The sequence below is a fragment of the Lacerta agilis genome, chromosome 9 (genome assembly GCF_009819535.1).
Source record: "Lacerta agilis isolate rLacAgi1 chromosome 9, rLacAgi1.pri, whole genome shotgun sequence".
In the NCBI taxonomy this organism is placed as follows: domain Eukaryota; kingdom Metazoa; phylum Chordata; class Lepidosauria; order Squamata; family Lacertidae; genus Lacerta; species Lacerta agilis.
The window spans coordinates 10,323,349-10,350,219 of record NC_046320.1 but is presented as its reverse complement, the minus strand read 5'-3'; the positions used below and the strand labels follow the sequence as shown (position 1 = coordinate 10,350,219).

The 26,871-nt window shown below is 47.0% G+C and overlaps 1 protein-coding gene across 1 annotated transcript in view; it reads right to left on the bottom strand.

Moving 5' to 3' along the window:
- Positions 1–795: 795 nt before the first annotated feature.
- Positions 796–26,871, bottom strand: part of LOC117053166 (coiled-coil domain-containing protein 33-like) — a 78,109-nt gene continuing 52,033 nt past the window's right edge. The window contains exons 8-11 of the mRNA XM_033160716.1: positions 21,355–21,478; positions 19,124–19,257; positions 17,676–17,747; positions 796–963 (exon numbers count right to left, since the gene is read on the bottom strand). Of these exons, the coding sequence (XP_033016607.1) occupies positions 796–963; positions 17,676–17,747; positions 19,124–19,257; positions 21,355–21,478 (498 nt within the window). The remainder of the gene's footprint in view (positions 964–17,675; positions 17,748–19,123; positions 19,258–21,354; positions 21,479–26,871) is intronic.

Here is a 26,871-nt window from a genome sequence, read left to right as displayed (position 1 = left end):
AGAAATGAGGAAATTTGAAAATCTTGAGAAGTGGTTGATGGAAGTCAAAAATATGTATGAGAGATGAATATTAATGAAAGTTTAAAAGATTGTATGTAAAATTTAATAAAAATTATTATAAAAAAAGAAAAGAGCTCTGCATTCCCTCTTCATCTGACTCTTTTTTTGGGGTAGCGGGCACATTTGGAATTCTGAGAAAGTGCCATGGGTGCCGGTCATAAAATGGCTGCTGTGAGGTTCACGGCACAAGAGAAAACGGCCGCCAAATCCAAAGACGCAAAGGGAAGAGGCAGGGCCACAAAACAGTGCAGGTCTTCCCATCCCACATCCATCCACCTGTCCACACACACACACACACACACACACACACACACACACACACACACAGACCCAGGGAAAAAAGGCACCTACATCTGTTGCCACCACGCTCAATTGCAGAAATAAGCTCTTGTCACCTCTCCTGGAATATATATTTTCCAGATGAGTCCACTGCCTCAGATATATGTACTTAATCCTCTCCCTGCTGTTTGTTTGATTCCTTTTTTCCTCTTTTGGTATCTGTTTTAGTACCTTTTCCATATTGTATTGCGGGACTGAACACCTTAATAAAAATTATTGCAAAAAATAAAAAATATAAATGGATGCAGTTCTAGCAGCCGAGCTGCTTGCTTCAGGAGTGTGCTTCCTTCCCATGTGCTCTGCTTTTGTACTTGCAAATCACCAGATGTTGCAAAGGCACCGTAACTTCCCAGTGATTTCTAACTTCAAGAGAAATACAGCCCTGTAGCTCTGCTGCTAGACCTTCCCATATTTCACGTAGCTCAAGGAAAGGGAGTCACTCACCTCTTTTTGGGGCACCATACTCGTCCAGGGCTCCTTGATGGTCCCCAGCTCCCCCACCAGTTCTGGATCCAGGACAGGAAGGCCATCTGTGGTGGATGATGTCAAAAACACGTCTGGCCGCTAAGCAATAAGAAATACATAACATTACAATGCCAATTATTGCATGGATAATGGTCAATATTTTGCATCAATATTACAGTGGTACCTTGGTTTACGAACTTAATCCGTTCCGGAAGTCTTTTATTATAAGAATTTATTGGTATTTCAAGAAACTTAGCAAACAAATAAAAACAATACAAACATACAAATTACAAAAAAGTATACATACATACTACAAAAAATAAAACAAAGAAAAAACTCATACAAAACATAAGAAATACATAAAACACCTATTTAACTATCTTGATCTTATTTTATATCTTAATTAGGGGGACTTCCTCTCGCCCTCTCTTCTGCGTTCATTTCAGATATACTTTAGTAACTTTATAACTACTTTAAATCTTCTTTTCAACTTATCTAAAACCTTATCTATCAACTTATATATAATACCTTATTCTTACCAAAATACAGAAAAAAATTCAAATATATCACTAACTTAACTTCTTATACACTCTTTTACACTAACATTGTATTGCTATCGCCTATAATATCCACTGATTTCAATTTCAAATATCTAACTTTTCACGTTGTTTCAAATATTCTTTAAATTTCTTCCAATCTTCTTGCACCTTCTCCTCCCTCTGGTCTCGGAGTTTCGCGGTCAGTTCAGCGTTCTTAAACCAAGGCGTGCTTTCCCATAGCAGCGGGGGACTCAGTTTACAAATGGAACACACTCAACAGGAAGCGAAACGTGTTCTTATTCCAAGGCTAAGTTCACAAACCAAAACACCTGCTTCCAGGTTTGCAGCACTCTTAATCCAAGTTGTTCATAAACTAAGCTGTTCTTAAACCAAGGTACCACCGTATAGGACTGGTTGCATTTTTTTATGTACAAAGCCCTGAAACCTGTGCATGGATGAAGACGCTGTTATGAAAACTGTAAAATTAATCGTCAAATCATGACAACCATCAATATCGTTAGCTTTATTCAAAAGCATCAGAAACTTCTGCGGAAAACTGTCGAGGCTGGACTACAGGGTGGTGATGTTCTGCAGGATTGGGCGACAAGGTCAATGCAGAATCAGAATGTGAGGGAAATTAGGAGTGGGGAAAGTTCGGTTCAGTTTGCATTTAGAAAGTTAGGGTCTCAGTTTGATCTCAAAGATTGTCAACTGATTTTCCTAGCTGGACCTGCTGGGTCTTTAACAGTTAGCAGGAAAAGCGTCAATTGGTGAGCACTGGCTTGTCACACAACCAGAGGCGTAGGAAGGTCAGGTGGTACCTGGTGCGGAATTTTTTTTGTCACCCTCCCCATTGATTCCCCCCCCCCCGCAAAAATGGTTTTACGTTATTTCATATTTTCTTACAAAGGAATAATAATAAGTAATAATAATAAAAAACTTTTATTTATATCCCGCCCTCCCTGGCCAAAGTCAGGCTCAGGGTGGCTAACATCAGATACATAACATTGGTATAAAATCAAAAAATAATTAAATTACCTGCTAAAAACATCTCAAAATCAAATTAAAGTCTAATTAGATGGCTTTCCACAGGGTTAGGGTTGGGAACAGTAAGTGCTCCACTGAACTGAAATTTCAGCCTTCACGGCATAGGAAAACAGCCAAGTAAACAGCTATTTTGGTGGAGGAGGGTCAAGATATTAACCGATATGCATGAAATTTCATACATAGCTATATAATCCCTAGTATAGTAAGGTAAGACCTTTGGAGCAGGCATTTAAAAAAAGTTTTTTTATGAACCACCCTAGTAGGGCAGTAATTGTTCCTTGGTAATTTTTCACCCCCTCCATTATGGAATATGGGACGGTCCGCCCCCTACACCCCCTCTTGCTACGCCCCTGCACACAAATATTAAAAGGTGTGCATGTCCGACTCGGGAAACTCTAGTACACATGTATGTACTTGCACAGACCCCTTTCTTGCAAATAATAAGCCATCACATTGTCGGACACCCTGCTATTGGCTTGGGAGCGGCTGCCTCCCCCCCCCCCTTGGCAGGGCCCTACAGATCAATTACGAAGCTGCTGTCTGAAGCTCATCAGCGGTGCAAACAAACGACACTCGGCAGATGGTCCTTAAGCAAACAGGGGTGGCTCTCTAATTGGAGCGGATTCGGCGAGGGCAAAAACTTCAATCATTCCCGAAAGGAGCCAATCTCCACCAGCTCCCTCGGCATTCGTTGACGTGCCCAGCAAATGCCTCCGACTCATTTCCTCGTAAATGAATCCCTAACTCGCCAAATTGGCCGCTGCGGGTGGCTGGTGGCGAAGTGGCCCTCAGAGCCTCCGGCCTCCGTGACTAGAGGCCGCGATGCCTCATCAGGGCTGCCTCTGACTGTGGAGGCAGAGAGAGCACGGTCATCGTGGTTAGTAGCCAATGATAGCCCTCCTGTCCATTAATTCGTCCAATCCTCTTTCAAAGCCTACCAAGTTGGCGGTCCCCATGGGCGGAGACAGACGGGCGTGGGGGGAGGCCAGCTGCCCCCCTAAATCAAGGAAATAAATAAAAATACTTAAGTGACCAATCGTGTTGCAGATAGCTCGGTTCTGCCCCCTCCCCCCAATCCTGGCTTTGCCCATGGCAGCCACCCCTGCAGGGGCGTACCCAGGATCAAAACTAGGGGGGGCAGCTGCCCCCTGCTGCCCCCCCTTGGGTACGACCATGCACCCCTGCCTCCTGTGGGTTTAACTACATGCTTTGTGAAGAAGGACTGCCTTTCACTTGTCCTGCTTCTTCTCTCGCTCAGATCCTCTTCCATCCCTGGATTCTGTGCTCCCGAGAAGGATGTGCAGAGTGAGCATCCGCCCAAATGGTGGTTGGGGGATGCCCTGCTGATGTCCTTGTGGACCAGCGCCAACTCCACCAGCCGGATCACAGCGTTTCATTCGGCCGGGAGGCCTTGACCTTGGCTGAGCGCCCTTGGCATCCAAAGCAGCGGACGCCTGGGCAGCAATCATGCCCCAGTTTGTGCGGAACCTCGCGGGGAAGAAGCAGCTCATGCAAAATGCAACAGTTTATCAGGCTCTTTGCAAATGACACCAAGTGCACAGATGGCGCCCAAGGTGGGCTGGAAGGATACAGATGACTCCAGTCCCACACCCCACCCCACTTTTTGCCTGACAAAGACAAGGCAGGTTGGCTAGCAAGGCTGCACATGCTCCTAATTCAATTAGCTCTCCCCTAAACCCTCCTCTGGGAGAAGCGAGTGGAAACGGACAAATGTTCTTCCACAAAGACGTTCCTATCAATGTGTGTGCGCGCGTGCATGTTCTGCTCCGCTCCGCTTTGGCCCTGCTGTCTTCCACTCATTAGCTGCCTAACAAAGCGAGGCTGGCTCAGTCCTTTTCAATTCGGCAGTCATTCTATCACTCCTCTGTAATTTCTGCAGCAATCAAGATTTCCTAACGACAAAGCGGGGAGGGGGATTAGGGCAGGAAGGAACCTGGCAGAGAATAATGGAGAGCCCACAACCCACCTCTATTCAGGCGCTAGCCTTTCATTTCCTTCTGTAATAATCTCCCCCCTCCCCCTTACTGTAATCACAGCAGCTCTTATATGTGCAAGCAAAAACAGCTGCAGGATTGCTGGAGTTGCTTGCTTGCTTGCTTGCTCACTCACTCACTCGCTTGTTTGTTTGTTTGCTTGCTCACTTACTTGCTTCTAACCCCACAAACTTCTGTGCTGGTCCATGCCCTGGCCTTCAAGCAGTGGATTGCAGGATGCTGCCTTAATTTGGGCCCAGCCACTGGGCCAGTGCTGTCCAATATCCCATTTTCCCCGGGAATCTCCCTTATTTCAAGCAGTTTCCCGCTGCCATCCCTTATTTTTATATCCCTTTAATTTCCCGTTTTTTCAAAGGAAGCAGCTCCTCTCCCTCCCCCTGCTGGCCAGGGACTGGGAAGACCTCGCCTCCTTGCAGCCTCAAAGCAAGCGGGAGCCATTTCCTGTGCATACAGGGGGGCGTATTTGGCCCCCTGCATCAGTCCCTATCAGCTGCCGCCGAGCCCCTCAGCTAGACAATAGGGTTAGCTGGGGGGGGGGGAGCCTGGCTGCCTTTGAAAACGGGCGGCTGATGCCTTGAAACGTTACAATACGATGGAGCGGCGCGCGCTTTGTAACTTTTTATCTGGAGCTTGCTGAGCAGCTGAGGCGTTGTAGCCCACGGGCAGCGTTTCCAAAATACAGTATGCCTACTGCACGCGTTCACACCAGTGCCGCCCACTTTTGCTTCTGGCTCCGCCCACCACTGACATGTGACTGTCCCCGGGGTAGGTGAGACTGCTGATCCCTTATTTTCAAATCCGAAACTTGACAGCTATGGCTCAGCCACTGGGCTCATCTCACTCAGCAGCAGTGGGCAACATTCAAGTAAGCTTTCCTCAGAGTAAAAAGGGGAGTGGCAGTGGGAAGACAATGAATGGTCAAAAGGAGAAGACAAGGAAGGGGTGTCAGAAGCTGAAGAGGTAACAGGGCATAGTCAGTGGGGAGAGTCTGTGGCAGAAAGAAGTCAGGAATCAGGGGCAGGAGCTGAAGCTGAAACAGGAGAAGAGGGAAGCCAAGAGGCATAGATGAGTCATGCTGGTGAAGAGGCACGAGTGTCTCCCCCTCCTGCTGCAATGAGCTCCCCTCCCCCTTGGTCTCCCAGAAGTGGGGAGAGGCAAGAAGAGAGCGGAGGAGAGGTTACCTTCATGGAGGCACAGTCTCTGATTGCTTGGGGAAAGCCCTGGCAAGGAGGAGACTTAAGACAGTTGTGGGGAGGCAGGAGGTTTCAGCCTCAGCAACTGATCCATAGGGCAGGACCTACCAGGGATGAGCTGCTGTGCTCACTAGGCCTGACATTCTGTCATGTCTGTGCAGATCCTGGTCTTGCTAATAAAGAGTTAACTCCAACATGCACGATGTGATTTACTCACTGGCTCATCGATGCATTATTATAAATGAATAAATAAATTATAACTTGGCAACAGTACCTAAGGAAGCCGTTTCAGCTGGAAGAAGACTACACACACACACAAACACAACTCCACTAGGAGAATGAAGATGTTTGTGGAGAACGGCACTTGTTGAGAATGAGCATGTGTGTGTGTGTGTGAGAGAGAGATTTGGTTTGCCAGGATGTAAAGAGGCGTAGAAGCGGGAGCCCCGCAGTCGCCCGTCAGATAAAGCCAGACATATGTCTCCCGTCATCCCTGGGCCATGCCGGGCAGATGGGGCTTGAAGAGGCCCAGGCTCCCCATCCCTGTTGCGGCCTCTCAATCCCTAGGGAGCTCAACACAGAGAAGGGCTCTCACATAGGCTCAGATTTATTTTAGGGCTGAGCTGCAAATTGTCCAATAATATTGGCGTACCAGTGGCCTGGTCACCTGCTTTTGTGGTAACAGCAACAACGATTGGTCTGTGTAGTGTTTTTCTGATGGGAGTAGGAGGGTTCTGGGGGAAGCCACTTCCTGATCAGTGCCAGACCCCTTTGACTTCACCCCAAACCCTGAAATCTCCAAAGTCTTGTAAGAGAGCTGAACGGCACCAAAACAAAAGGGGAAGCACATATCATCTTAGCCCTGTTTTATTTCATAGAATCATAGAGTTATAGATTGGAAGGGATACCCAAGGGCCATCTAGTCCAACCCCCTGCTATGCAGGAGTCACAACTAAAGAGTTCCTGACAGATGACCATCCAACGTCTGCTTTAAACCTCCAAGGAAGGAGAGTCCACAACCTCCCAAGGGAGTCCCTTCCACTGTTGAATGGCTCTTGCCACCAGAAAGTTCTTCCTTCTTTCCTATATACCAGAAAGTATATAGGCAGAATCTCACTTCTTGCCATTTGAATCTATTGGTCCAGGTCCTCCCATCTGCAGCAGCAGAAAAGAAGCTTGCTCCATTTCCTGCGTGACAGCCCTTCAAATATTTGAAGATGACTACTATATCACCTCTTTTCCAATATACCCCCCCCCCGCACACATTCCAGCTTTTCAATATCCTTTTTAAATTGTGGCACCCAGAACTGGACACAGGGCTCCAGGTGGGGTCTGGCCAAGGCAGGATAGAGCAGAACCATTTGTATTCAAAGCAAATATCGCACACAAGCCACAGGATTCCCATCCCCTTTCGTTCTGAAGAAATGAGAGCCAGGTAGCACTACCCCTTGGAATTTCCCAGTGCCTCAGTGAAGCATGGAAAACACAAAGGTAAACTTGAAAGGATGCCAGATCAGATCCCAACAGATGAGACAGCAGTATGCTAGCAACAAGGAAACAGACAGGTGCAGTTTTAAGATAACTCCCTGCATTAGGTACCAGTACAAAGCCATATATTTGGGGTGTGAAACACAGAGCAGTCAAATACAACATTCCTAGAGTGGACATAAATAAAAGTCAAGGTTTGTCCATCTGGTCATGTCCTTGTCAAGTTAATGTGGGAAAGTGGCATTTGCTCTAAGAGCCCGACATAAAAAGGGGATGTCTGGACCAGCCAGTCAGAACTTCCTGTTTCCTCCTGGGCAGGGACAAACTTCCTCTACATGTGACCAAAGGTGGACATGACCTCACCTATGCAGGTAACAAAATAGCACAGGGCAGGCAGCCATCTCTCTCTCTTCTCCATTTTGCTTTCGTCGAAGAAGCATCAGCCTGAAATGCTCTCTTGGCTTCCAGTTTCCAACCAAGAGAGGACAAAGGAACGATCTCCCTATGGGATACATTCAAGTGTATATATTTTGTAACTTAAGTCTGCCTTCTGGGATCCATCTGTGAACAGGATGCGTGAGTAAACTATTTTATACTTTTCTATAAGACTGTGTTGTGTCTATTCTTTTTAGGAGGGAATAAAAGGTGAATTACCAGGAAACTTATTTTAGAGGCTTAAACAAGCCTGGCAAACCTATGCACTGTGCAAGTTTAAAGAGGGGAATGTTACTCTGCTAAATTATAGAATTTTATACTTTTATACAAGACTGTGTCATGTCTATTCTTTTTAAGAGGGAATAAAGGGAAATTACCAGGGAACTTATTTTAGAGGCTTATACAAGCCTGGCAAACCTATCCGCTGTGAAAGTTTAACAGGGGAATGTTACTCTGCTAAATTGTAGAACTTGTTAACACAAGTCGGGAAGGATATAATTAAACAATATATCCTCTCCTGGCTCCCTGAACATTCCCACAATATACATGTTGTAACCAGAACACCTAAAATATTGGCTCACTTCATATTAGGAATGAGGGAGAAATTTGGTCCATTCTGCATTAAAATATGAACCTACTGAACTCACACTTTCTAAAGCAAAACATGACCCAAAGCTCAGTCTTTGCACTTTTCTGGTCTAGTAGTGTGTACATAAATGCTGTTATTCTGGAGTATCACATGCACAGAAATGTGTTATTTATAGGGGGAAATGCCCAGAACTGTGTATTTTAGGGGGAAAGGCATGCAAAAAAGTGCATTTTAGGAGAGCTACATACTACCTGTAAACAGCTGGTGGATTTTCATGAGGGCTTAAAAAATAATAATATGCAAAGTGATGTGGAAATGGGGAGAATTAAACTTAAGATGGGGAAAATGAGGAACTGAGAACCACAGGACTGTAGAGTTGGAAGGAACCCCAACTGTCACCTCGTCTACAGTGCAGGAATCACAATAAAGCATCTTTCTGTGTGAGTCCTTATATACTCACCTGATTCCTGGACTTTGCTGGAGTGGGGCTCCTGCAGACTCCACCTCTGCAGGAGGCCTGTTCTGTCTGGCACAGGAGCTGGGTCCTTAGTGTGGCAGCCTCTAAAGTAAAGGGACCCCTGACCATCAGGTCCAGTCGTGTCCGACTCTGGGGTTGCGGCGCTCATCTCGCTCTATAGGCCGAGGGAGCCGGCGTTTGTCTGCAGACAGCTCCCGGGTCATGTGGCTAGCATGACTAAGCCGCTTCTGGTGAACCAGAGCAGCGCACGGAAACGCCGTTTACCTTCCCGCCGGAGCAGTCCCTGTTTATCTACTTGCACTTTGACGTGCTTTCGAACTGCTAAGTGGGCAGGAGCTGGGACCGAGCAACGGGAGCTCACCCCGTGGCAGGGATTCGAACCGCCGACCTTCTGATCAGCAAGCCCTAGGCTCAGTGGTTTAACCCACAGTGCCACCTGGGTCCTCGTGGCAGCCTCTACCCATTACATATTATCAGAGCAGCACCATTTCTTTTTGTGCCTTTTTCAACAAGCAGAGGGTGGTTTTGTTTTGTTTTACCCCATTAATCCCAGTCTGCATCTGGGTATTGGATTTAAAGCTGTTTGCAATGTATGAAATGGTTCTACTTCATTTTAACATAGGGGATTTTTTTTAATACACATTTTTATTGTGGTGTTGTTTTTTTAATTGCTACATGGCTTTGAGATGCTCCCTGGGAAGCGATTCATAAATAAAACAAGATCAACGAAATGGCACCACTCTGCAGGCAAAGTGACAAAAACAACAACAGTCATTGTTGTCAGAGAGTAGGTGCCCCGATGCCCCGGAAAAAGACTGCTCTCCTCCACCCCAAGGGAAAGAGCGTCTCTCTTCCCATCGTCAAACATTATCAGTTTAATTTATGTTCTCTCCCCACCTTTCTACAGCTCACTGGGCACTAAGGGACCTGTCAGTACCTGACACTTTAAAGCTAGACGCATCGCATGATGGGGTGTTTAATTCTACTGTTATCAGTCGGGATTGCCTTTTGTGTGTTTTTCTTCTTCTAAAGACCACCCGAAAACCCCAATTTGTTACTTGGTTAAAACAGTTTAAAGTGACAGCGAGCAAGGAAAAGAAATGTAGGATCAAAAGTGCTGTTTCTATTACATTTAATTAAATCCCCCCCCCCCCAAAATGGTAGCTCATACCACGCAAATGCAGATTTTGTGTCAGTTTTTGTGTGTGTGGGAGGGGGTTTCTGGTGGTGGAAATGTTGACATTGCCTCATAGGAACATATAGAAGACGCCTGCTTCTTGGGAGAAAAGCAATGACAAACCTAGACAGCATCTTAAAAAGCAAAGACATCACCTTGCCGACAAAGGTCCGTATAGTTAAAGCTATGGTTTTCCCAGTAGTAATGTACGGAAGTGAGAGCTGGACCATAAAGAAGGCTGATCGCCAAAGAATTGATGCTTTTGAATTATGGTGCTGGAGGAGACTCTTGAGAGTCCCATGGACTGCAAGAAGATCAAACCTATCCATTCTCAAAGAAATCAGCCCTGAGTGCTCACTAGAAGGACAGATCCTGAAGTTGAGGCTCCAGTACTTTGGCCACCTCATGAGAAGAGAAGACTCGCTGGAAAAGACCCTGATGTTGGGAAAGATGGAGGGCACAAGGAGAAGGGGACGACAGAGGATGAGATGGTTGGACAGTGTTCTCGAAGCTACTAACATGAGTTTGGCCAAACTGCGGGAGGCAGTGAAGGATAGGGGTGCCTGGCGTGCTCTGGTCCATGGGGTCACGAAGAGTCGGACATGACTGAACGACTGAACAACAACATAGGAACATAAGGTGCTGCCTTATGACTAGTTTGGTCCATGTGGCAGCGACACTCGAGGGTGAAAAATGTAACACAAGGAAAGCCTGTTGGATCCGGCCAGTGGCCCAACTAGTCCAGCATTGTGCTCTCACAGTGGCTGAAAAGTTGTCTGTGGGAAACTAGTGTGGGTTGTGAAACACAGAGCAGTCAAATGCAACATTCCTAGAGTGGACATGTTTAGACATGTTTGTCCAGCCAGTAGATAAACTTCCTGTTTCCTCCTGTGCTGGGACAAACTTCCTCTACATGTGACCAGAGGTGGGCGTGACCTCACCTGTGCAGGTAACAAAAGCACAGGACTGGCCACCACATCTCTTCTCTTCTCTATTTTGGTTTCGTAGAAGAAGCATCAGCCTGAGACGCTCTCTTGGCCAAGAGAGGACAAAGGAACTATCTCCCTATGGGATACATTCCAGGTGTATATATTTTGTAACTTAAGTCTGCCTTCTGGGATCCATCTGTGAACAGAATGAGTGAGTAAACTATTTTATACTTTTCTATAAGACTGTGTTCTGTCTATTCTTTTTAGGAGGGAAGAAAAGGTGAATTACCAGGAAACTTATTTTAGAGGCTTAAACGAGCCTGGCAAACCTATCCACTGTTCAAGTTTAAAAAGGGGAATGTTACTCTGCTAAATTATAGAACATGCTAACGCAAGTTGGAAAGGATATAATTAAACAATATATCCTCTCCTGCCTTCCCGAACATTCCCACAACCAGCAAGCAGGATTCAAACTCAAGAGCCACTCTCTCTCCTCCTGCGGTTTCCAGAAACTGGCATTCAGAAGGATTTCTGCCTCCAGCTGCGGAGGCAGAGCGTAGCCTTCATGGCTAGTAACCATCAATAGCCCTCCTTTGCATGAATTTGCCTAATCCTCTTTGAAAGTCATCCAAGTCGGTGGCCATCCCTGGCTTAAGGCAGGGGACATTCCCAGCCTTACCTGGAAATGCTAGACGTTGAACCCAGGACCTCTTGCATGCAAAGCAGATTCACTTACGAACTCAGCCATGGCCCTTCTCCATGAGGAAAAAGAATGAAAGGGTGGGTGATGGAGGCAGCGGGCACAGCAGCAACTCAGGAGAATGTGTCTCAGTTGGGCTTGCCATATGTCAGGAAAATTCCTGGCATGTCCTGGTTTTCAGGTGTAAAAATGGCATCAGGAATGCGATGGAAAAATCAGCAGAAACAGCTCAAAAAGCTTAAAATCACGATTTTTTGGGGGGGGGAGGTTTCCTCCAAAAAGCTCAACAATAAAAGCTCAAAAAATTGGCAGCCCTAGTCTCAGTGGAATGGGGAGGCACGAAGAGGAGAAGGAGATGCAGGCTGGAACCTACAGAGCTCATCTTTTTCTCATGCTTAACCAAACCAGCATGTTCCTCCTTTGTAAGCTCCCTTACATGCCTTTAGGGACGTGGGTGGTGCTGTGGGTTAAACCACAGAGCCTAGGGCTTGCTGATCAGAAGGTCGGTGTTTCGAATCCCTGTGACGGGGTGAGCTCCCGTTCCTCGGTCCCAGCTCCTGCCCACCTAGCAATTCGGAAGCACATCAAAAGTGCAAGTAGATAAATAGGTACCACTCCGGCGGGAAGGTAAACGGCGTTTCCATGCACAGCTCTGGTTTCACCAGAAGCGGCTTAGTCATGCTGGCCACATGGCCCGGAAGCTCTACACTGGCTCCCTTGGCCAGTAACGCGAGATGAGCGCCACAACCCCAGAGTCGGACACGACTGGACCTAATGGTCAGGGGTCCCTTTACCTTTAACATGCCTTTGAGTTGTCACTCTCTGAATTGCTGGACAAACCAATCCTGCTAACATACGTAATTGCTCCCACTAGCTCCCAAGTTTGGGGGTGAGTGCCAATCACTGTGCCAAAGTAGCATCGCTGTGCCAAAGTAGCATCACCCACAAAGAAGAGGAAGGACTGTGTTTGCTTGGGGGATCGCTGGGGTATCTAGAGGTAGGGGGGAAACGTCAGGAAACCTCCTAAAAGGGGGCAACTCTTCCTCCAAATGGCTGAAACACAACTGTATCTTGCCTTATTGACTCTAGCCTGTTGTCATACCAAGGCTCATGCAGAAGACTTGGTCCTGTGTGTGTGTGTGTGTGTGTGTGTGTGTGTGTAGAGGCAGGAATGAAAAACATAAGAGTGGATCACACCAATGGCCGGTCTAGACTGGCGTTTCTTTTGTGTGTTGGCCAACTAGATGCCTCTAAGTAACCCATAAGCAGGACCCGCCGCAACAGCGCTCTCCCCAACTAAAAATCCAGGGGCGCACAAAGGATCCACAGGTGACTTGAACTGCCTCTTGGATACCAGCGATCTTGGCACATTTTAAACCTTTCCAAACCCTGCACTCTTTACACCGGTTTGCTCATACCAGGTTGCTCATACAAAAAAAAATCTGATGGATTCTGGGAGGTTAGCACTTAAAACGGTCCAGTTCATCGCAAAGCTGTGATTGCTTGAACCCGCGGCGCCGCTTCCAACCGCCCTCCTCCCTTTCCTTTGTGTCGCTAGCAACAAATCCATTCTTTTCTCCATTGTTGCTAGGGCCGATTTGCTGAAACAAGCTTTAAGCGCAGGATTGAGAAGCTGAGCTTGTCACCTGATATTCCGCCCCCCCCCCCCCCGCTCCCTCGCTTGTACATACATTAGTTGGGGAGGGGGAGAAAGAGGAGGAGGAGGAGGAGGAGGAGGAGAACTGGGGAAGGGGGATAAAAAAAGATCACAACAGCCCTTAGATCAAAACAATAATCAGCTAAATGAATTCCGCAGCATTTTCCCGCATGACTAGGAGTGATAATTTAGTGCAGCAGCCAGCTGGAAGGAAGGGGATTAATTCTGCACTTACCAACACCCCTGTGAATAATTCATCACACGCGGCCCCCCTCCGCTGACCCCCTGGGCCATTACTCCAAAGTAGCTCGCCAGACAGCCATGCCCCAGCCAGGGGGCCAGGCTCTTTGTGGGGGGAGAGCAATGGAATTAACCTGCCAGCTTTAAGTTCAGTCCCAAATTAACTTTGCAGATGGGGAGGGGCGGTGGTGGGGAGAAGGCAAAGGCACAGCTGTTTTCTGCAACTGTAGCACCAGTCCCAGAATACCCCATCCCCTGTAAAAATAATGTTTCTGTAAAGACTTGAGGGTGAAAGAGGAGAGCGCAAAATATGGTCTGAAGCTCAACATCAAAAAAACTAAGATCATGGCCACTGGTCCCATCACCTCCTGGCAAATAGAAGGGGAAGAAATGGAGGCAGTGAGAGATTTCACTTTCTTGGGTTCCATGATCACTGCAGATGGTGACAGCAGTCAGGAAATTAGAAGATGCCTGCTTCTTGGGAGGAAAGCAATGACAAACCTAGACAGCATCTTAAAAAGCAGAGACATCACCTTGCCGACAAAGGTCCGTATAGTTAAAGCTATGGTTTTCCCAGTAGTAATGTATGGAAGTGAGAGCTGGACCATAAAGAAGGCTGATCGCCGAAGAATTGATGCTTTTGAATTATGGTGCTGGAGGAGACTCTTGAGAGTCCCATGGACTGCAAGAAGACCAAACCTATCCATTCTCAAAGAAATCAGCCCTGAGTGCTCACTAGAAGGACAGATCCTGAAGTTGAGGCTCCAGTACTTTGGCCACCTCATGAGAAGAGAAGACTCCCTGGAAAAGACCCTGATGTTGGGAAAGATGGAGGGCACAAGGAGAAGGAGACGACAGAGGATGAGATGGTTGGACAGTGTTCTCGAAGCGACTAGCATGAGTTTGGCCAAACTGCGGGAGGAAGTGAAAGATAGGCGTGCCTGGCGTGCTCTGGTCCATGGGGTCACGAAGAGTCGGACACGACTGAACGACTGAACAACAACAGCAAAAGACTTGTGAGGTTCGGCCCTAGGCAGTGAAAGAGTCTCTACTCTGTGCTTGTCTGTAGCTACTACCGTATATACCTGAGTATAAGCCGACCCAAATATAAACCAAGGCACCTAATTTTCCCACAAAAACCTGGGAAAGCTTATTGACTCAAGTATAAGCCGATTCACCTTTGCTGCTGTGGAGGAGGAGGAGGAATGAGCAGCCCGAAAGCAGCCCTTTGGGCTGCTCCTTCCTCTTCCTCCTTTGCCAAGTTTGCATTTATGCGAGCAGTTCAGGAATGGAACAAGCTGCCTGGGGAGAGTAAAGAACCGCTGTTCTTGCACACTTCTTAAGGAATGGTTGACTGGGGAGAGCGGGTGGCAGCACAAGCGAAGAGAAAGGGCTTCTTTCTCGCCGTCCCCACCGCCCGCCTCACTCAAGTATAAGCCGAGGGCAGCTTTTTCAGCACAAAAAATGTGCTGAAAAACTAGGCTTATACTCAAGTATATACGGTATTATTAATTGCAATATTTCTGAAGAATTTTATACCCTACTTTTCAGAATGTGTCTCAAAGCAGTTTCTGGAAAAATAAAAAGCACAACCCAGAGGATTGCATCCAAGGTTAGCCCTGCTCAGAGCAGACCCACTGAAATTAATGTACCTAAATGAGTACCAGCAGGGGGTGACAGTGGTGGGGAGCAGAGGTCAGGCACCCACAGCAAAAAAATTGTGGGTGCCCAGGCACCCAGGGCCCCCTGTATATGGTGCCAGTCTCTAGTGTGACTACCTACACTGGGTTGCCCTGGGCAAGAGCAAACAAGCAAACAAACAAATATTGCACCTAATGTTCTGGAGTCCAGGAAAGCTTAGCATTTGCAATGAGTGCAGATGAGGCTGAACACCTGACCTCCAAGGCTAACGGGAAGGCAGTGTCACCAAGCGAGCCGGTCAGTAAATGGCACAGTTCAAAGCTGGCGTTAACTCTTCATTTGCGGAACACAATCCTCACAGACGTGGTGGAGTTTCAGGCCTAATGAACACAGCAGTTCATGCCTTCTAGGTCTTACTCCACGAAATCATTGCTGAGACTCAGAGTCCCTGCCTCTCCAGAGCCTTCTATGTCTCCTCCTCTCTAGGGCTTCTTGCAAGCAATCAGAGACTGCGCCTGCATGCAGCCTGTCTTTGCTCCTTCCATTCCATGCCTCTCCTGGTCCTGGGATACCAGGCAGGAGGGGAGCTTATTGCAGCAGGAGGGGAGACACTCATGACTCTTCACTAGACTGACACATCTCTGCCTCTTGACTTCCCTCCTTTTCACTTATCTGATTCGGCTTCTGCCCCGATTCTTGATTTCTTTCTGCCACAGACTCTCAACTCACTGAGCCTGCTACCCCTTCATCTTCTGACATCACCTCTTCCCAGTCTTCTCCCTCTGACTACTCATCACTGTCCCATCATCGTTCCCTGGGATCTGAGCTTTCTTCCCTTGATGGTTCCTCAGTTGGTTCCTCCCACCGTTCCTCTGTGTCCAAACAGCCCATGACAAGTGGCAACCTGAGAGAGGCCATGAACTCTGAGCACTGGGAACAGCAGGTTAGATTTGCACTGCACGTGACACAACGCAACGTCGATTCCTGTTATTTGTGGGCTAGCTGCTGGCAGACAGAAGAGAACCCCTTGGTATTTTAATCAGCCTCCCTCCCCCACACTTTCTACCCCCTTCCTTTTCGCTGCAGAGCAGACGGGCAGGCACATTCCCTCCATCCTTTACAACCTAATTTGGACTGACAGGCTGGAGTTGGTGCTTAGCAAGGCTGAGCCTCTCGGCTTCTCTGTTATTTTAACACAGACTCCTTTGCAAGCGCTTGAGGCAGAGGAGGGAGGGCAGAGGGCTTTACAAGAGAATGCAAACTATCATCTATATTCATGAACTGCCTCCAGGGGCACTCTCTCTTTCCAGAGGAGTTGGCTGCCCGGTTGCCTGCTGTCTGTACCGGTAGTGATTTTTGCACCTCTCGGGCAGAATCACATGAGGGCCGGCGGAGGGGAGCTCGATTCGAGGCAGCAGCACAAGCACAGGATCGCAGGCCCAGGTTCAAATAGCAGTGTGGTTAGAGTCAGGAGTGTGCAGTCTGGTGCCAAGCATGCAAAGGTCTGGAACATTTAGCCTTCGCAAGACAAGTGTCACACACACCCATGCTCTGTCCAGAACATTTGGAACCGGACTGCTTCCAATGTGTTGGCATCTCCGGCTTGTTTTGATTCTGACAGAGCATCACATTTGAAGGATAGTATCCAAAGTATCACAGAGCCAGGAGTTCAAAGAATTATAGAACTGCAGAATCGGGGTCCCTTCCATCTCTACCATTCTACGCTTCTATGAAAGGAGATTCCAACTAAACATCATGAAGCACTAGTCTGTGTCTGAACACAATGCAAAGTGCTGGCACTTACACCTTGGGTTCCAAGTGTTTACTCCCCACATGAACCTGTCCACACCACATTCAGACTCTTCTTGAGGTGCCCCCACAATCTGAGGTGCACTGGGTGACGACTGGGGGGAGGAGTGTCTTGGGTGTGTGGGCCCTCTCTAAAGGAAAGGTCCCCCCAAGGACAGAGCACACTATCTACCTTAGAGGAAGACAGATGCCCCATATTGGGGTGGGCAGCCTTTTTGCCTGTCAAAGGTTACATTCCCTCAAGGTGAATCATGTTGGTGGGTGGGGTTGGAGTCAAAAGTGGATGGGATCAGAGCCTGAAATGGAAGGGGCCAGACTTAATAAAGGGTGGGGGCACTCCTTTCTCCTCTCTTTCCTTGCTACCTTCATATTTCCCCTCCTCTCCAGCAGGGATGCCAACAAGCCCCCCCCCACCCACATTGAGGGGGTGCTGTCACATGACACATGACACTGCCTGGGATGCACTGGGTGGGGGGCAGGATGTGCAGAGGGCGATCTCCATGCCTGCTCATCCTGGCTCCTGGGCTGCCGGGCGGAGGCTGGGGGGGCTGGGGAGCATGGAGGGCACCCAGCGGTGGCAGTTGGGGGGGGTCCCCTCAATATTGGTGGGGCGCTGCCACCTGCCAAAAAATATTGTGGGATTTGAAGCCCCCAATGCCGCTGCTCCCCAACCACATGAATCAGGCCAAGGGCCACCTGAAACTGGGCTGAGGGCCGCATGCACCTCAGGGTGCAGGTTGTTCACCAGTGTCCTACATGGACCATCTGAGCTGTCCAGTCCCACCCCCCCTTTTTTAAACAAAGGCAAGAATCTCAGATATCTCCTATCTGGAGCTCCCCAAGCTGATATTGCTGGCATTTCCATATGTCTCACCTCTGAATTTATCAACTGAACACCAAGCTGGACAGTTGGGACTTCTCCACTTCTGGTGCGCAGGTTTGTATTCTGAGAAATCAACAAAGACAAATGGTTGATTAAAAACTGTCAACACGCAGAGTTAAGAATCGCATGGCTGGATCAGATCCCAAGTCCATCGAGCCTAGGCCCCAGTCAGCGCCCAGTCAGCTATGTTTCTATTTGGAAAGCCCACCAGCAAGGGGAGGTTGGGTAGCTCAGTTGGTACGAACATGAGACTCCTAAACTTAGAAAAGAGGGAGGGATTTGCTGTATAACCTTAATGGGAGTTATTAAGGTGGATTCCTTTTCCTCGGTGTCTGGATTGATCCTGCAATGACTGAGAGGAAACAAGAAGGAGATCAAAGTAATAGGGCTCTGTCTGGAAAGACTGGATCATTCAAATTGGGTGGTTTGGTCTATAGAGCAGGCATAGGCAAACTTGGCCCTCCAGATGTTTTCGGACTACAACTCCCATCATCCCTAGCTAACAGGACCAGTGGTCAGGGATGATGGGAATTGTAGTCTCAAAATATCTGGAGGGCTGAGTTTGCCCATGCCTGCTGTAGAGCATGAAACTCTTCATCTCAGAGTCGTGGGTTCGAGCCCCATTGCAGGGGGGTTGGACTTGATGACCCTCGTGGTCCCTTCCAACTCTAAAATTCTATGATTATAAAAGCATAGGTGAAGGGATGGGTCCAGGGATGAGTGTATCTGTAGGTTCCTCTCCAGGTCTCCTTTTTCCAGTCTTATGCTGAGTTCTCCACTCCACTTTGCCAAACAGAGCAGCTGTCCAGCAGCGTGGGATGCACATTACCAAGCAGAAGAGGGAATGTCCACAGGATCCACAAGGACTAAGGGCAGGTCTGTGGAGGTTGTGGCATCAGCAACTTCCAGGTGGTCTAATTCAGGGCTGGGGAATTTGTGGCCCTCAGCATTCAGCAATGAGGAGTGTCATGAGGATCAGTCATGACCAGAAATGGAGGAGGTCACTAGAGGAAGAGTGGGTGGAACCCTGAACAGGAGTACCAAGGTGGTTCACAAACAAACAATTATAAAAATACAGCTACCTGTAATTAAAATGCATAGTAATACAACCATACACCCGTAATTTAAATATATGACATACAAGTCCATTAAATCAGCATAACACTTGAAACAGCAATCAAAAACAGGAGACCCCGAGTCAGAAGCTGTGTTTTCAAGAGCCGGCAGAATGCCAGTACTGATGGGGCCCCCAATATTTCAGCAGGAAGAGTAATGAAAAAGACTGTTGATGTGTTACCACAAGTCGATAACCATCAGGCCATAGCAAAAAACTAACCAGGTCTCATGTGTTGATCTTAATGCCCTTTGCAGTGGAGGGGCAAGGTTAGAATACACCAGAAGATTTTGCAGCAGGTCCTGTTGCCTTTGGTTGCTGTTACCTGGATGGGAAGGTTTTCTACACGAACTCCATCCCTGCTACTGTCTGCCACAAGCTTCCGATAGACACGATTACTCAGTGGCAGCACAGAGAAGCCCAAAGACTTTGGTGGAATTTCCAGGTCTCCATTCGGATCTGGTGGGCAAGCGGGGATAAAACATCCTGATTAGTCCTCCATTGCAACATGGCAGGATGTTTTCAAAAATCCTCCTCATCCAAAATTTCACCCCAGGCTCCTGAGTTGCAAACCAGCCGATCTTGTCTCCAAGGTGAATTGATGTTTGGTGCTGCTGGTCAAGATGGACCTTGCATCCAGAACATAAGGACACAAAGACCCTGCTGGATCCAGTCCATGGACCATCTAGTCCAACATCCTGTTCTCACAGGGGCCAACCGCAGTGGTCTATAGATATAGTACCAGAGTGCTACATTCTTAACCAAAACTGACCACCAGGCAGTGCTATTTTTGAGTCCACAATCCAACAACAACAACAACAACAATTTGTTCGACCGTCAGTCAGAACACAATCATTATCCATACAAATTTTAAAACACCTGAGACAACTCAGAGGGGTTTACACTAAAACATACACTAAAAGTAGATTATACATAAAGACCCATATCGATACTATCGATTTTAACCTTACGTCATTTAAGGGCCAAAAAAAAAAGAAATTTGGCCACCTCAAAGGTTGTGGTACCACTAAAATTGTTCACCAAAAACGAAACCTGACATTCTCTCTCTACCAGGCTAAGGTGGCCTAAGAGTGGAGCTGTCAGTTTTTGTCTAAGGTCTACATAAAATGGACAGGTCAGGAGAATGTGTTCGGTTGACTCAACCATTCCCAAGGCACAGGGACAGACTCTCAGGGCATATGGGACTCCCCTGTATCTTCCCAACAAGACTGCTGTTTCCAGGATGTTTAACCTAGCCGCCGTGAGGAGTCTGCAGTATTCCACATAGCGGACCCCTGCCAGGTAAGGGGCTGGTGAATTCTGGAAGATCTGCTCCCCCAAAAACATCCCTGGTTTCACACAAGCAATGTCCCAGTCCACAATCCAAAAATGAATCGAATGCCTTACCCCCAGATCTTAGTGTTGCCAAGCGCCACATCTCATCTTGAGAATCCCCCACAAATCATTTCACACTCCCATATGGTCTTATCTCACTGGGGGGTTGGTCCAGAGGGGCAGGTTGGGCACTGCCCCACCAGCGTCAGTCCACCGGGGGCAGGGGGGGCTCTGCCTCTCAGCTTGCTCCTCCTTAGCCTCGCTGCTGCTATAATAGAACTCAGCAAGGAGGCTGGGGTCAAAACTTCGCTAAGAACATAGCTAGAGCCTGCTGGATCAGGCCCATCTTGCCTGGCATCCTGTTCTCCCAGTGGCCAACCAGATGCCTATTATTGGACACCTGCAAGCAGGATTTGACCCCAAGAGCACTCTCCCCTCTTGCTGTTTCTAGCATCACTGCTTCTGGGGACTGTAGAGGCAGACCATAGCCCTCATGCTTAATAGCCCTCTCCTCCATAAATTTGTCCAGTCTTCTTTTAAACCCATCTGAGTTCATGGCCATCAATGTCTCCTGCAGCAGTTGAAACAAAATAGAAAATTCTTTCCAGTAGCACCTTAGAGACCAACTGAGTTTGTTCTTGGTATGAGCTTTCGTGTGCATGCACACTTCCTCAGATACACTGAAACAGAAGTCACCAGATCCTTAAATATAGTGAGGGAGTGGGGAGGGGTATTACTCAGAAGGGTGGTGGGAATGGGTGATCAGCTGATAGGTGTGGAAAACCTGTTGACGACTCTTAACGACTGCAATTAGTCTTGCAGGGAAAGGCAAGGGGTGAGATGGCTAAAGATAGCTTTGTTATGTATAATGAGATAAGAATCCAATGTCTTTGTTCAGACCAGGTTTCTCCATGGTTTTAAGTTTGGTGATTAGTTGCAATTCAGCCACTTCTCTTTCCAGTCTATTTCTGAAATTTCTTTGTATTAAGACAGCTACTTTGAGATCTTTTATAGAATGTCTCCTGCAGCAGTGAGTTCCATAGCTCAACCAGGCACTGTGTGAAGAGAGACTTATTTTTATCTGTCCTGAAACCTCCAGCATTCAGTTTCATTGTGCGTCTGCCAGTTCTAGTGCTACAAGAGTGGGAGAAACACTCACCCTTCCAAGCCAGGCATAATTTTATCAACTTCCACCATTACCTCCCAGAGATAAAGACTTACTTTTTTTGTAGTATTCAATCACCAGGGCGGTATCATCCGAGAAAGCTGTGACTCCATCCTGTCCTTGGAACAGGTAGGATGTATTCCACGTTGGCTGCTCAGGAGGGCCAGCAGCTGGAGAAACCTGATGGTCAGTGAAAAGTGGAAGAAGCCCAGTCAGGGTATCGGAAGAGAGACCAGGGGGATCTGCAGCAAAGTGGCTTGCTCCTGTTCTGTATGCTCCATTCTACTCCCTCTCCCATCTGGTTTCCCATCTGATTTCCCCACCCTCAACAGCGGGGAGAAGTGAGCCCAGTGCACTCCTCTGATGGGACAGCGGAAAGGAATGGTCTTAAATATCCCACAAAGAGAAAAGAAGTCCCAGGCAATCTGGACCTTTGATGGAACCTCCTTCCACATTATGCTGAAAACAGTATGCAAGTGGTCAATTCCTGTCTCTGAGAGCAAAAAAGAAGTGAAGACTAAAGAGGCTGAAAGATTTTGCTGTCTGGGCATGCAAGGAGCCCTTTCCCAGAGGGGTGTGGGTGGGTGTGCCAGCAGACACAGGGCTTGTCCTCAGCAGCTGTTTCTGATACTCTACATCACCGTGAGTTTGTATTGAATTACAATAAATGCTTGATGAATCAGTTTCCTTCTGTTGTGCTTTTGATAGGATTATAAAGATGGCAACGTTACAACATGTGCAGAGGAGGGAGGCCAAGAGGACCAGCCTTGGAAAGTGGAGCAGTGGGTACATGGCAAGCTATTGGCAATCTGGTGGCACACTCAACGAGTCCCTTTGCAACTCTGGGGCAGATAAAAGACAGGCCTTCTTCATGCAGCACATGGCTAATCTCATTCCTGCAGGAGGCAGGGATGGCCACCAACCTAAGGTAAAGGTAAGGGGACCCCTGACCATCAGGTCCAGTCGTGTCCGACTCTGGGGTTGCGGCGCTCATCTCGCTCTATAGGCCGAGGGAGCTGGCGTTTGTCCGCAGACAGCTTCTGGGTCATGCGGCCAGCATGACTAAGCCGCTTCTGGTGAACCAGAGCAGCGCACGGAAACGCCATTTACCTTCCCGCTGGAGTGGTACCTATTTATCTACTTGCACTTTGACGTGCCTTCGAACTGCTAGGTGGGCAGGAGCTGGGACCGAGCTACGGGAGCTCACCCCGTGGCAGGGATTCGAACCGCCGACCTTCTGATCAGCAAGCCCTAGACTCCGTGGTTTAACCCACAGCGCCACCTGGGTTCCTACCAACCTAGATGGCTTCAAAAGAGGACCAGACAAATTCATGGAGGAGGAGGAGAGGGCTATTGATGGCTACCAGCCAGGATGGCTATGCTCTGCCTTCTGCAGTTGGAGGCAGCAGTGCTTCTGAAGACCAGCTGCTAAAGACCAGAGGAGGGGAGGGAATCCTGCTTCTGGGTTTCCCATAAGCATCTGGTTTGCCACTTTGAAAAGAGGATGCTGGACTAGATGGGTCACTGGCCTGATCCAGCAGTAGGCTCTCCTGGTTTCCTTATGATTCTATAGCACATCATCTAGGCTGAGAGCTCTTTATTTTATTTAGGCAGAAGCATTCTCAGAAGGGGTTAACCTGGGCACTGGCTGCTCTCCCCCCAGCACCCTGAGAGGAGAGATGCCCATGTCAGCTTGACCACATACAGAGCCCTTGTCTGTGGATGCTGATGCAGAGTGACAGTGGGGGGTGGTGGTGTCACTGCTGGGGTGGCAGCAGGATCGAAGCTGATTAGCTGGCACATAAGATTCGCCCGTGGAAAGCCATTAACTTCCCTAAGCAGAGCTCGGCCTTCCCTCAGAGATCCAGAGAACTAAGTGCATCGACCAGCCTTTTGCACATAGGGGAAACCACGGAAGCCCCCCCTCTCCCCCCCTCCCCTCTAGCCTTCAGCAGGGGGAAGAAACGTTTAGAAAAGAATGGGGAAAGTTTATGGAATATCTGGATAAGGTGTGTAAGACGTAAAGGATGACATAAAACACATGGCATGTAGTTATTTTAAATAAGAGAATAGTAAAGAAATAAGGAAAGATATATAATTTCGAAATGGGATTGTAAAACCAATTGAAATCCGAAAAGAAAAGAAAAATTAAATTGGTGGAAAAACAATTGATGTGCGAAACATAGATGTATGATTTAGAGAAGACATAAGAAGAAAGAAGGGAAGTGAACGAAATCGTAAATGTAAACAATTAGAGTGGCATAAATCTTTTGTAATATAATTTTTTGTATTACTTGTTTGTAAAACTTTTCTGTTACAATCTTTGTTAAAATTCAGAGGAAAAATCAATAAAAATCATTTACAAAAAAAAGAAGAAAGGTGGGCAGTTAAAATTACTGTGATTTAGCCTTTTCCCCAGACAGGGGCTCAAGGCACCTTGTAGCTAAAATAGAAGCAGCTAAAAACCTTAGGAGGCGGGGAATCATTAAAACACAATTAAACACTAACACAAATTAAATTTCCATTTCACTTTTGATTTGTATACTGCCGTGTTCCTACATTGCTGGGCACAAGGCAGTTTACAAGATCTCCACGGCTCTTTCTCTTACCGGTTGCTTCTGTTGTTTCTTAAAGCATACAGATAATGACAATAAAAAAGCATAACAGCACCACCTCTTTCATTAAAAGCAGCCAGTTCCCAAAAGCCTGTTGGAAAAAGGATTTCACCTGCCGGCAGAAGGACAGCAAGGAGGGAGCCAGTCGAGCTTCTCTAGGGAGGGAGTTCCAAAGTTGCCTGGGAGCAGACCTCTCTCACGTCCCCACCAGGAGTCTCTGTGAGGTTGGGGGGACCGAGAGAAGCCCCCTACAAAAAGTTCTCAGAGCCCAGGCAGGTTCGTATGAGGGAATGTGGTCTTTCTGATAGCCTGGGCCTATGCCATGTGGAGCTTTATAGGTCAAAACCAGTGCTATGAATTGTGCCCAGAAACTGTGACCAAATTTTTTTCATGTACGCCACGACCGGGGCGAGACTCTTGCTGGCACAGGTCTGGAAACAAAAAACAATACCAACGGTGCAGCAATGGCAACAAAAAATTACGGAATATATGGAAATTGCAAAAATGACAATGAGAGTCAGACAACAGGGAGATGAAACATTTAGTAACAAATGGGGAAGGTTTAGAGAATATTTAGACAAGGTGTGTAAATCGTAAAAGAATGATGTAGATCTAATAGGGTGAAATAACAGTTATGTTGTAATGAATAAAATCAAAATGACAGACAATATTTTGTTAAAATGTTAGAGAAAAATGAGTTTAGAAGGTGATGAAATGAATTATTTGTGCGGAATATAAGAATGATGTAAAGAAGACATAAGAAGGAAGAAGGGATGTCGATTAGTTGGGAAATTTTTGTGTTATATTATATCTATGTATGTGGTTTATTTAAAATCAATAAAAAATTATCTGGAAAAAAGAAGAAGAATTGTGCCCAGAAACAGTCAGTCAGTCAGTGGAACTGTTGCAACAAGAGAGTCATCTGTTCCCTATGCTAACTCTTTGTGAAACAATATTGTTATTATGATGATGATGATTCATTGCATTTCTATCCCACCTTCTCCTCTAAGGAGCTCAATGTGGTGTACACGGTTATTCGACTCATTCCCCCCCCTTTTTTAAAAGCCAGGCAGCGCCTGCGGGTCTCAAACCGCGGGAAGCGTTTGGGGGATCCAAGCAATGCATTGGTCGATGGAACTGCTGGGCTAAGCTGGCTCCATTATTCCACTCATTTAAACCCCATTGCACCACACTGCCTCTCTACAGGGCTTTGAGCTCCACTGTGACCAAACTTAACTAAAGTATATGCAAATCTGCCCCAGTGAGCATATGTTCAGGTTGGGGGGGGGGGCTGAATGTGCCGGAGGAGGGCACTGTGAGCGCATGCAGTCCCAACCCCCAACCCCCATGCACTGAATAAAAAATGCAGAGATGGCAAAGGTGGGCTGGGCTTGGCATTAAAGAATGCAAGAGGCGTAACAACAGCCTTTAGAAAGGGACTTTAGGTTCAGCTCCCCTGGAGCAAAGCTTAGAGTAAAACTGACCACTATTTCCAAAACTTATTCAAGGAACGCAATGACTCTGGACTGTTAATTGCGCCCCACACTCTATTTCTTAGGGACACCACCACTGCATGCGCTCTAGCCATAAGCATGCTCAGCCCATGTTGCGCACCAAGGAGTTAAATGGCTTGCCAAAAAGCACGTAGGGAAGGGAAGGGAAGGGGGAAGAAGGGGGAGGAAATACCATGACAGTTCAATTCCCTCCGCGGATTAATTTGTAATTCAATTGGCTAAATGCAACCCTGTGTGTGCAGCAAGCATGATTTATGGTACGTAACGCAAATCACACTTTTGCTTCTCTAAATCCTCCTCTTGCTTCTGAGGCTAAATAAGAGATATTAGCTTTCAGAAGTTGTCCCATAAGAAGAGAATACCCCAACCTCCCATTACGGATCAATCTGATCCCAAGGCTAAAATGAAGACATCGCCCTGCCTGCTCTGGGGAAAGGAACAAAACCACTGGCTTTCCTGTAAGGAAAGTGGGGCTTTCAAAGGGTAGGAGGAAACCAAAAATGAGGAAGCTGCTTTATACAGAGTCAGACCCTTGGTCCGTTGAGCTCAGTAAGGTTTACACTGCCTGGCAGCAGCTCTCCAGGGTTTCAGGCCGAGCAGAGTCCCAGCCCCACCTTCAGATGGCGAGGATTGGAACTCGGAACCTCCTGCACTGCTGCACACATTCATTGCATTTTTCATTCCATTCCATTCCATTTCACATTCAGATTGTGCAGCGCCTTCCTGTATTGTTAGGCATGAGGCCGTTTGCAAGCTTATGCAACAACAAAATATACAGCAAAGACCAGGCATCTTAGAAAAATTCAATCCGATACAATACAAAAAGTCATAACAAAAAATTTTGATTGGAAGCTAAATAACCTATCAAACAAAGTAATACTCAACGATCCATGAGAATATAATAGTACACAATAACATTAACTCTCAGAGTATCAGCAAATAATAACTAAACAGAAATTCACTCTCAGCAGTTACAGCAAATCATTACTAAACTATAATCAATAAAAAACAACAGCAAGTCACAATGCATAAAATATCACAATACATTAAAAAATGTAAAAGGCTCGAATTGAGAAACAAAGTCACATAAATTATCAACATATATATATATATATATATATATATATATATATATATATATATATATATATATATATATATATATATATATATATACACACACACACACACACACACACACTCCACTTCTCCCTCCCCAGCTGTTTCTCCTGTTCTTAAAGTCATGGCCTGGCAGAGGCTTCCGTGTTAATGCCGACTGAATTCAAAGTATACCCTCTGAAGATGGAGGAGCATGGTGCATAGGAATGTAGAAGGCTGACTTAAACTGAGTTAAACTCAGCATTGTCCACACTGAGTGTGTTCTGAGCACCACAGTTTAAGAAGGATGTTTGTTGACAAGCTGGAAGTTGTGTAGAGGAAGGGC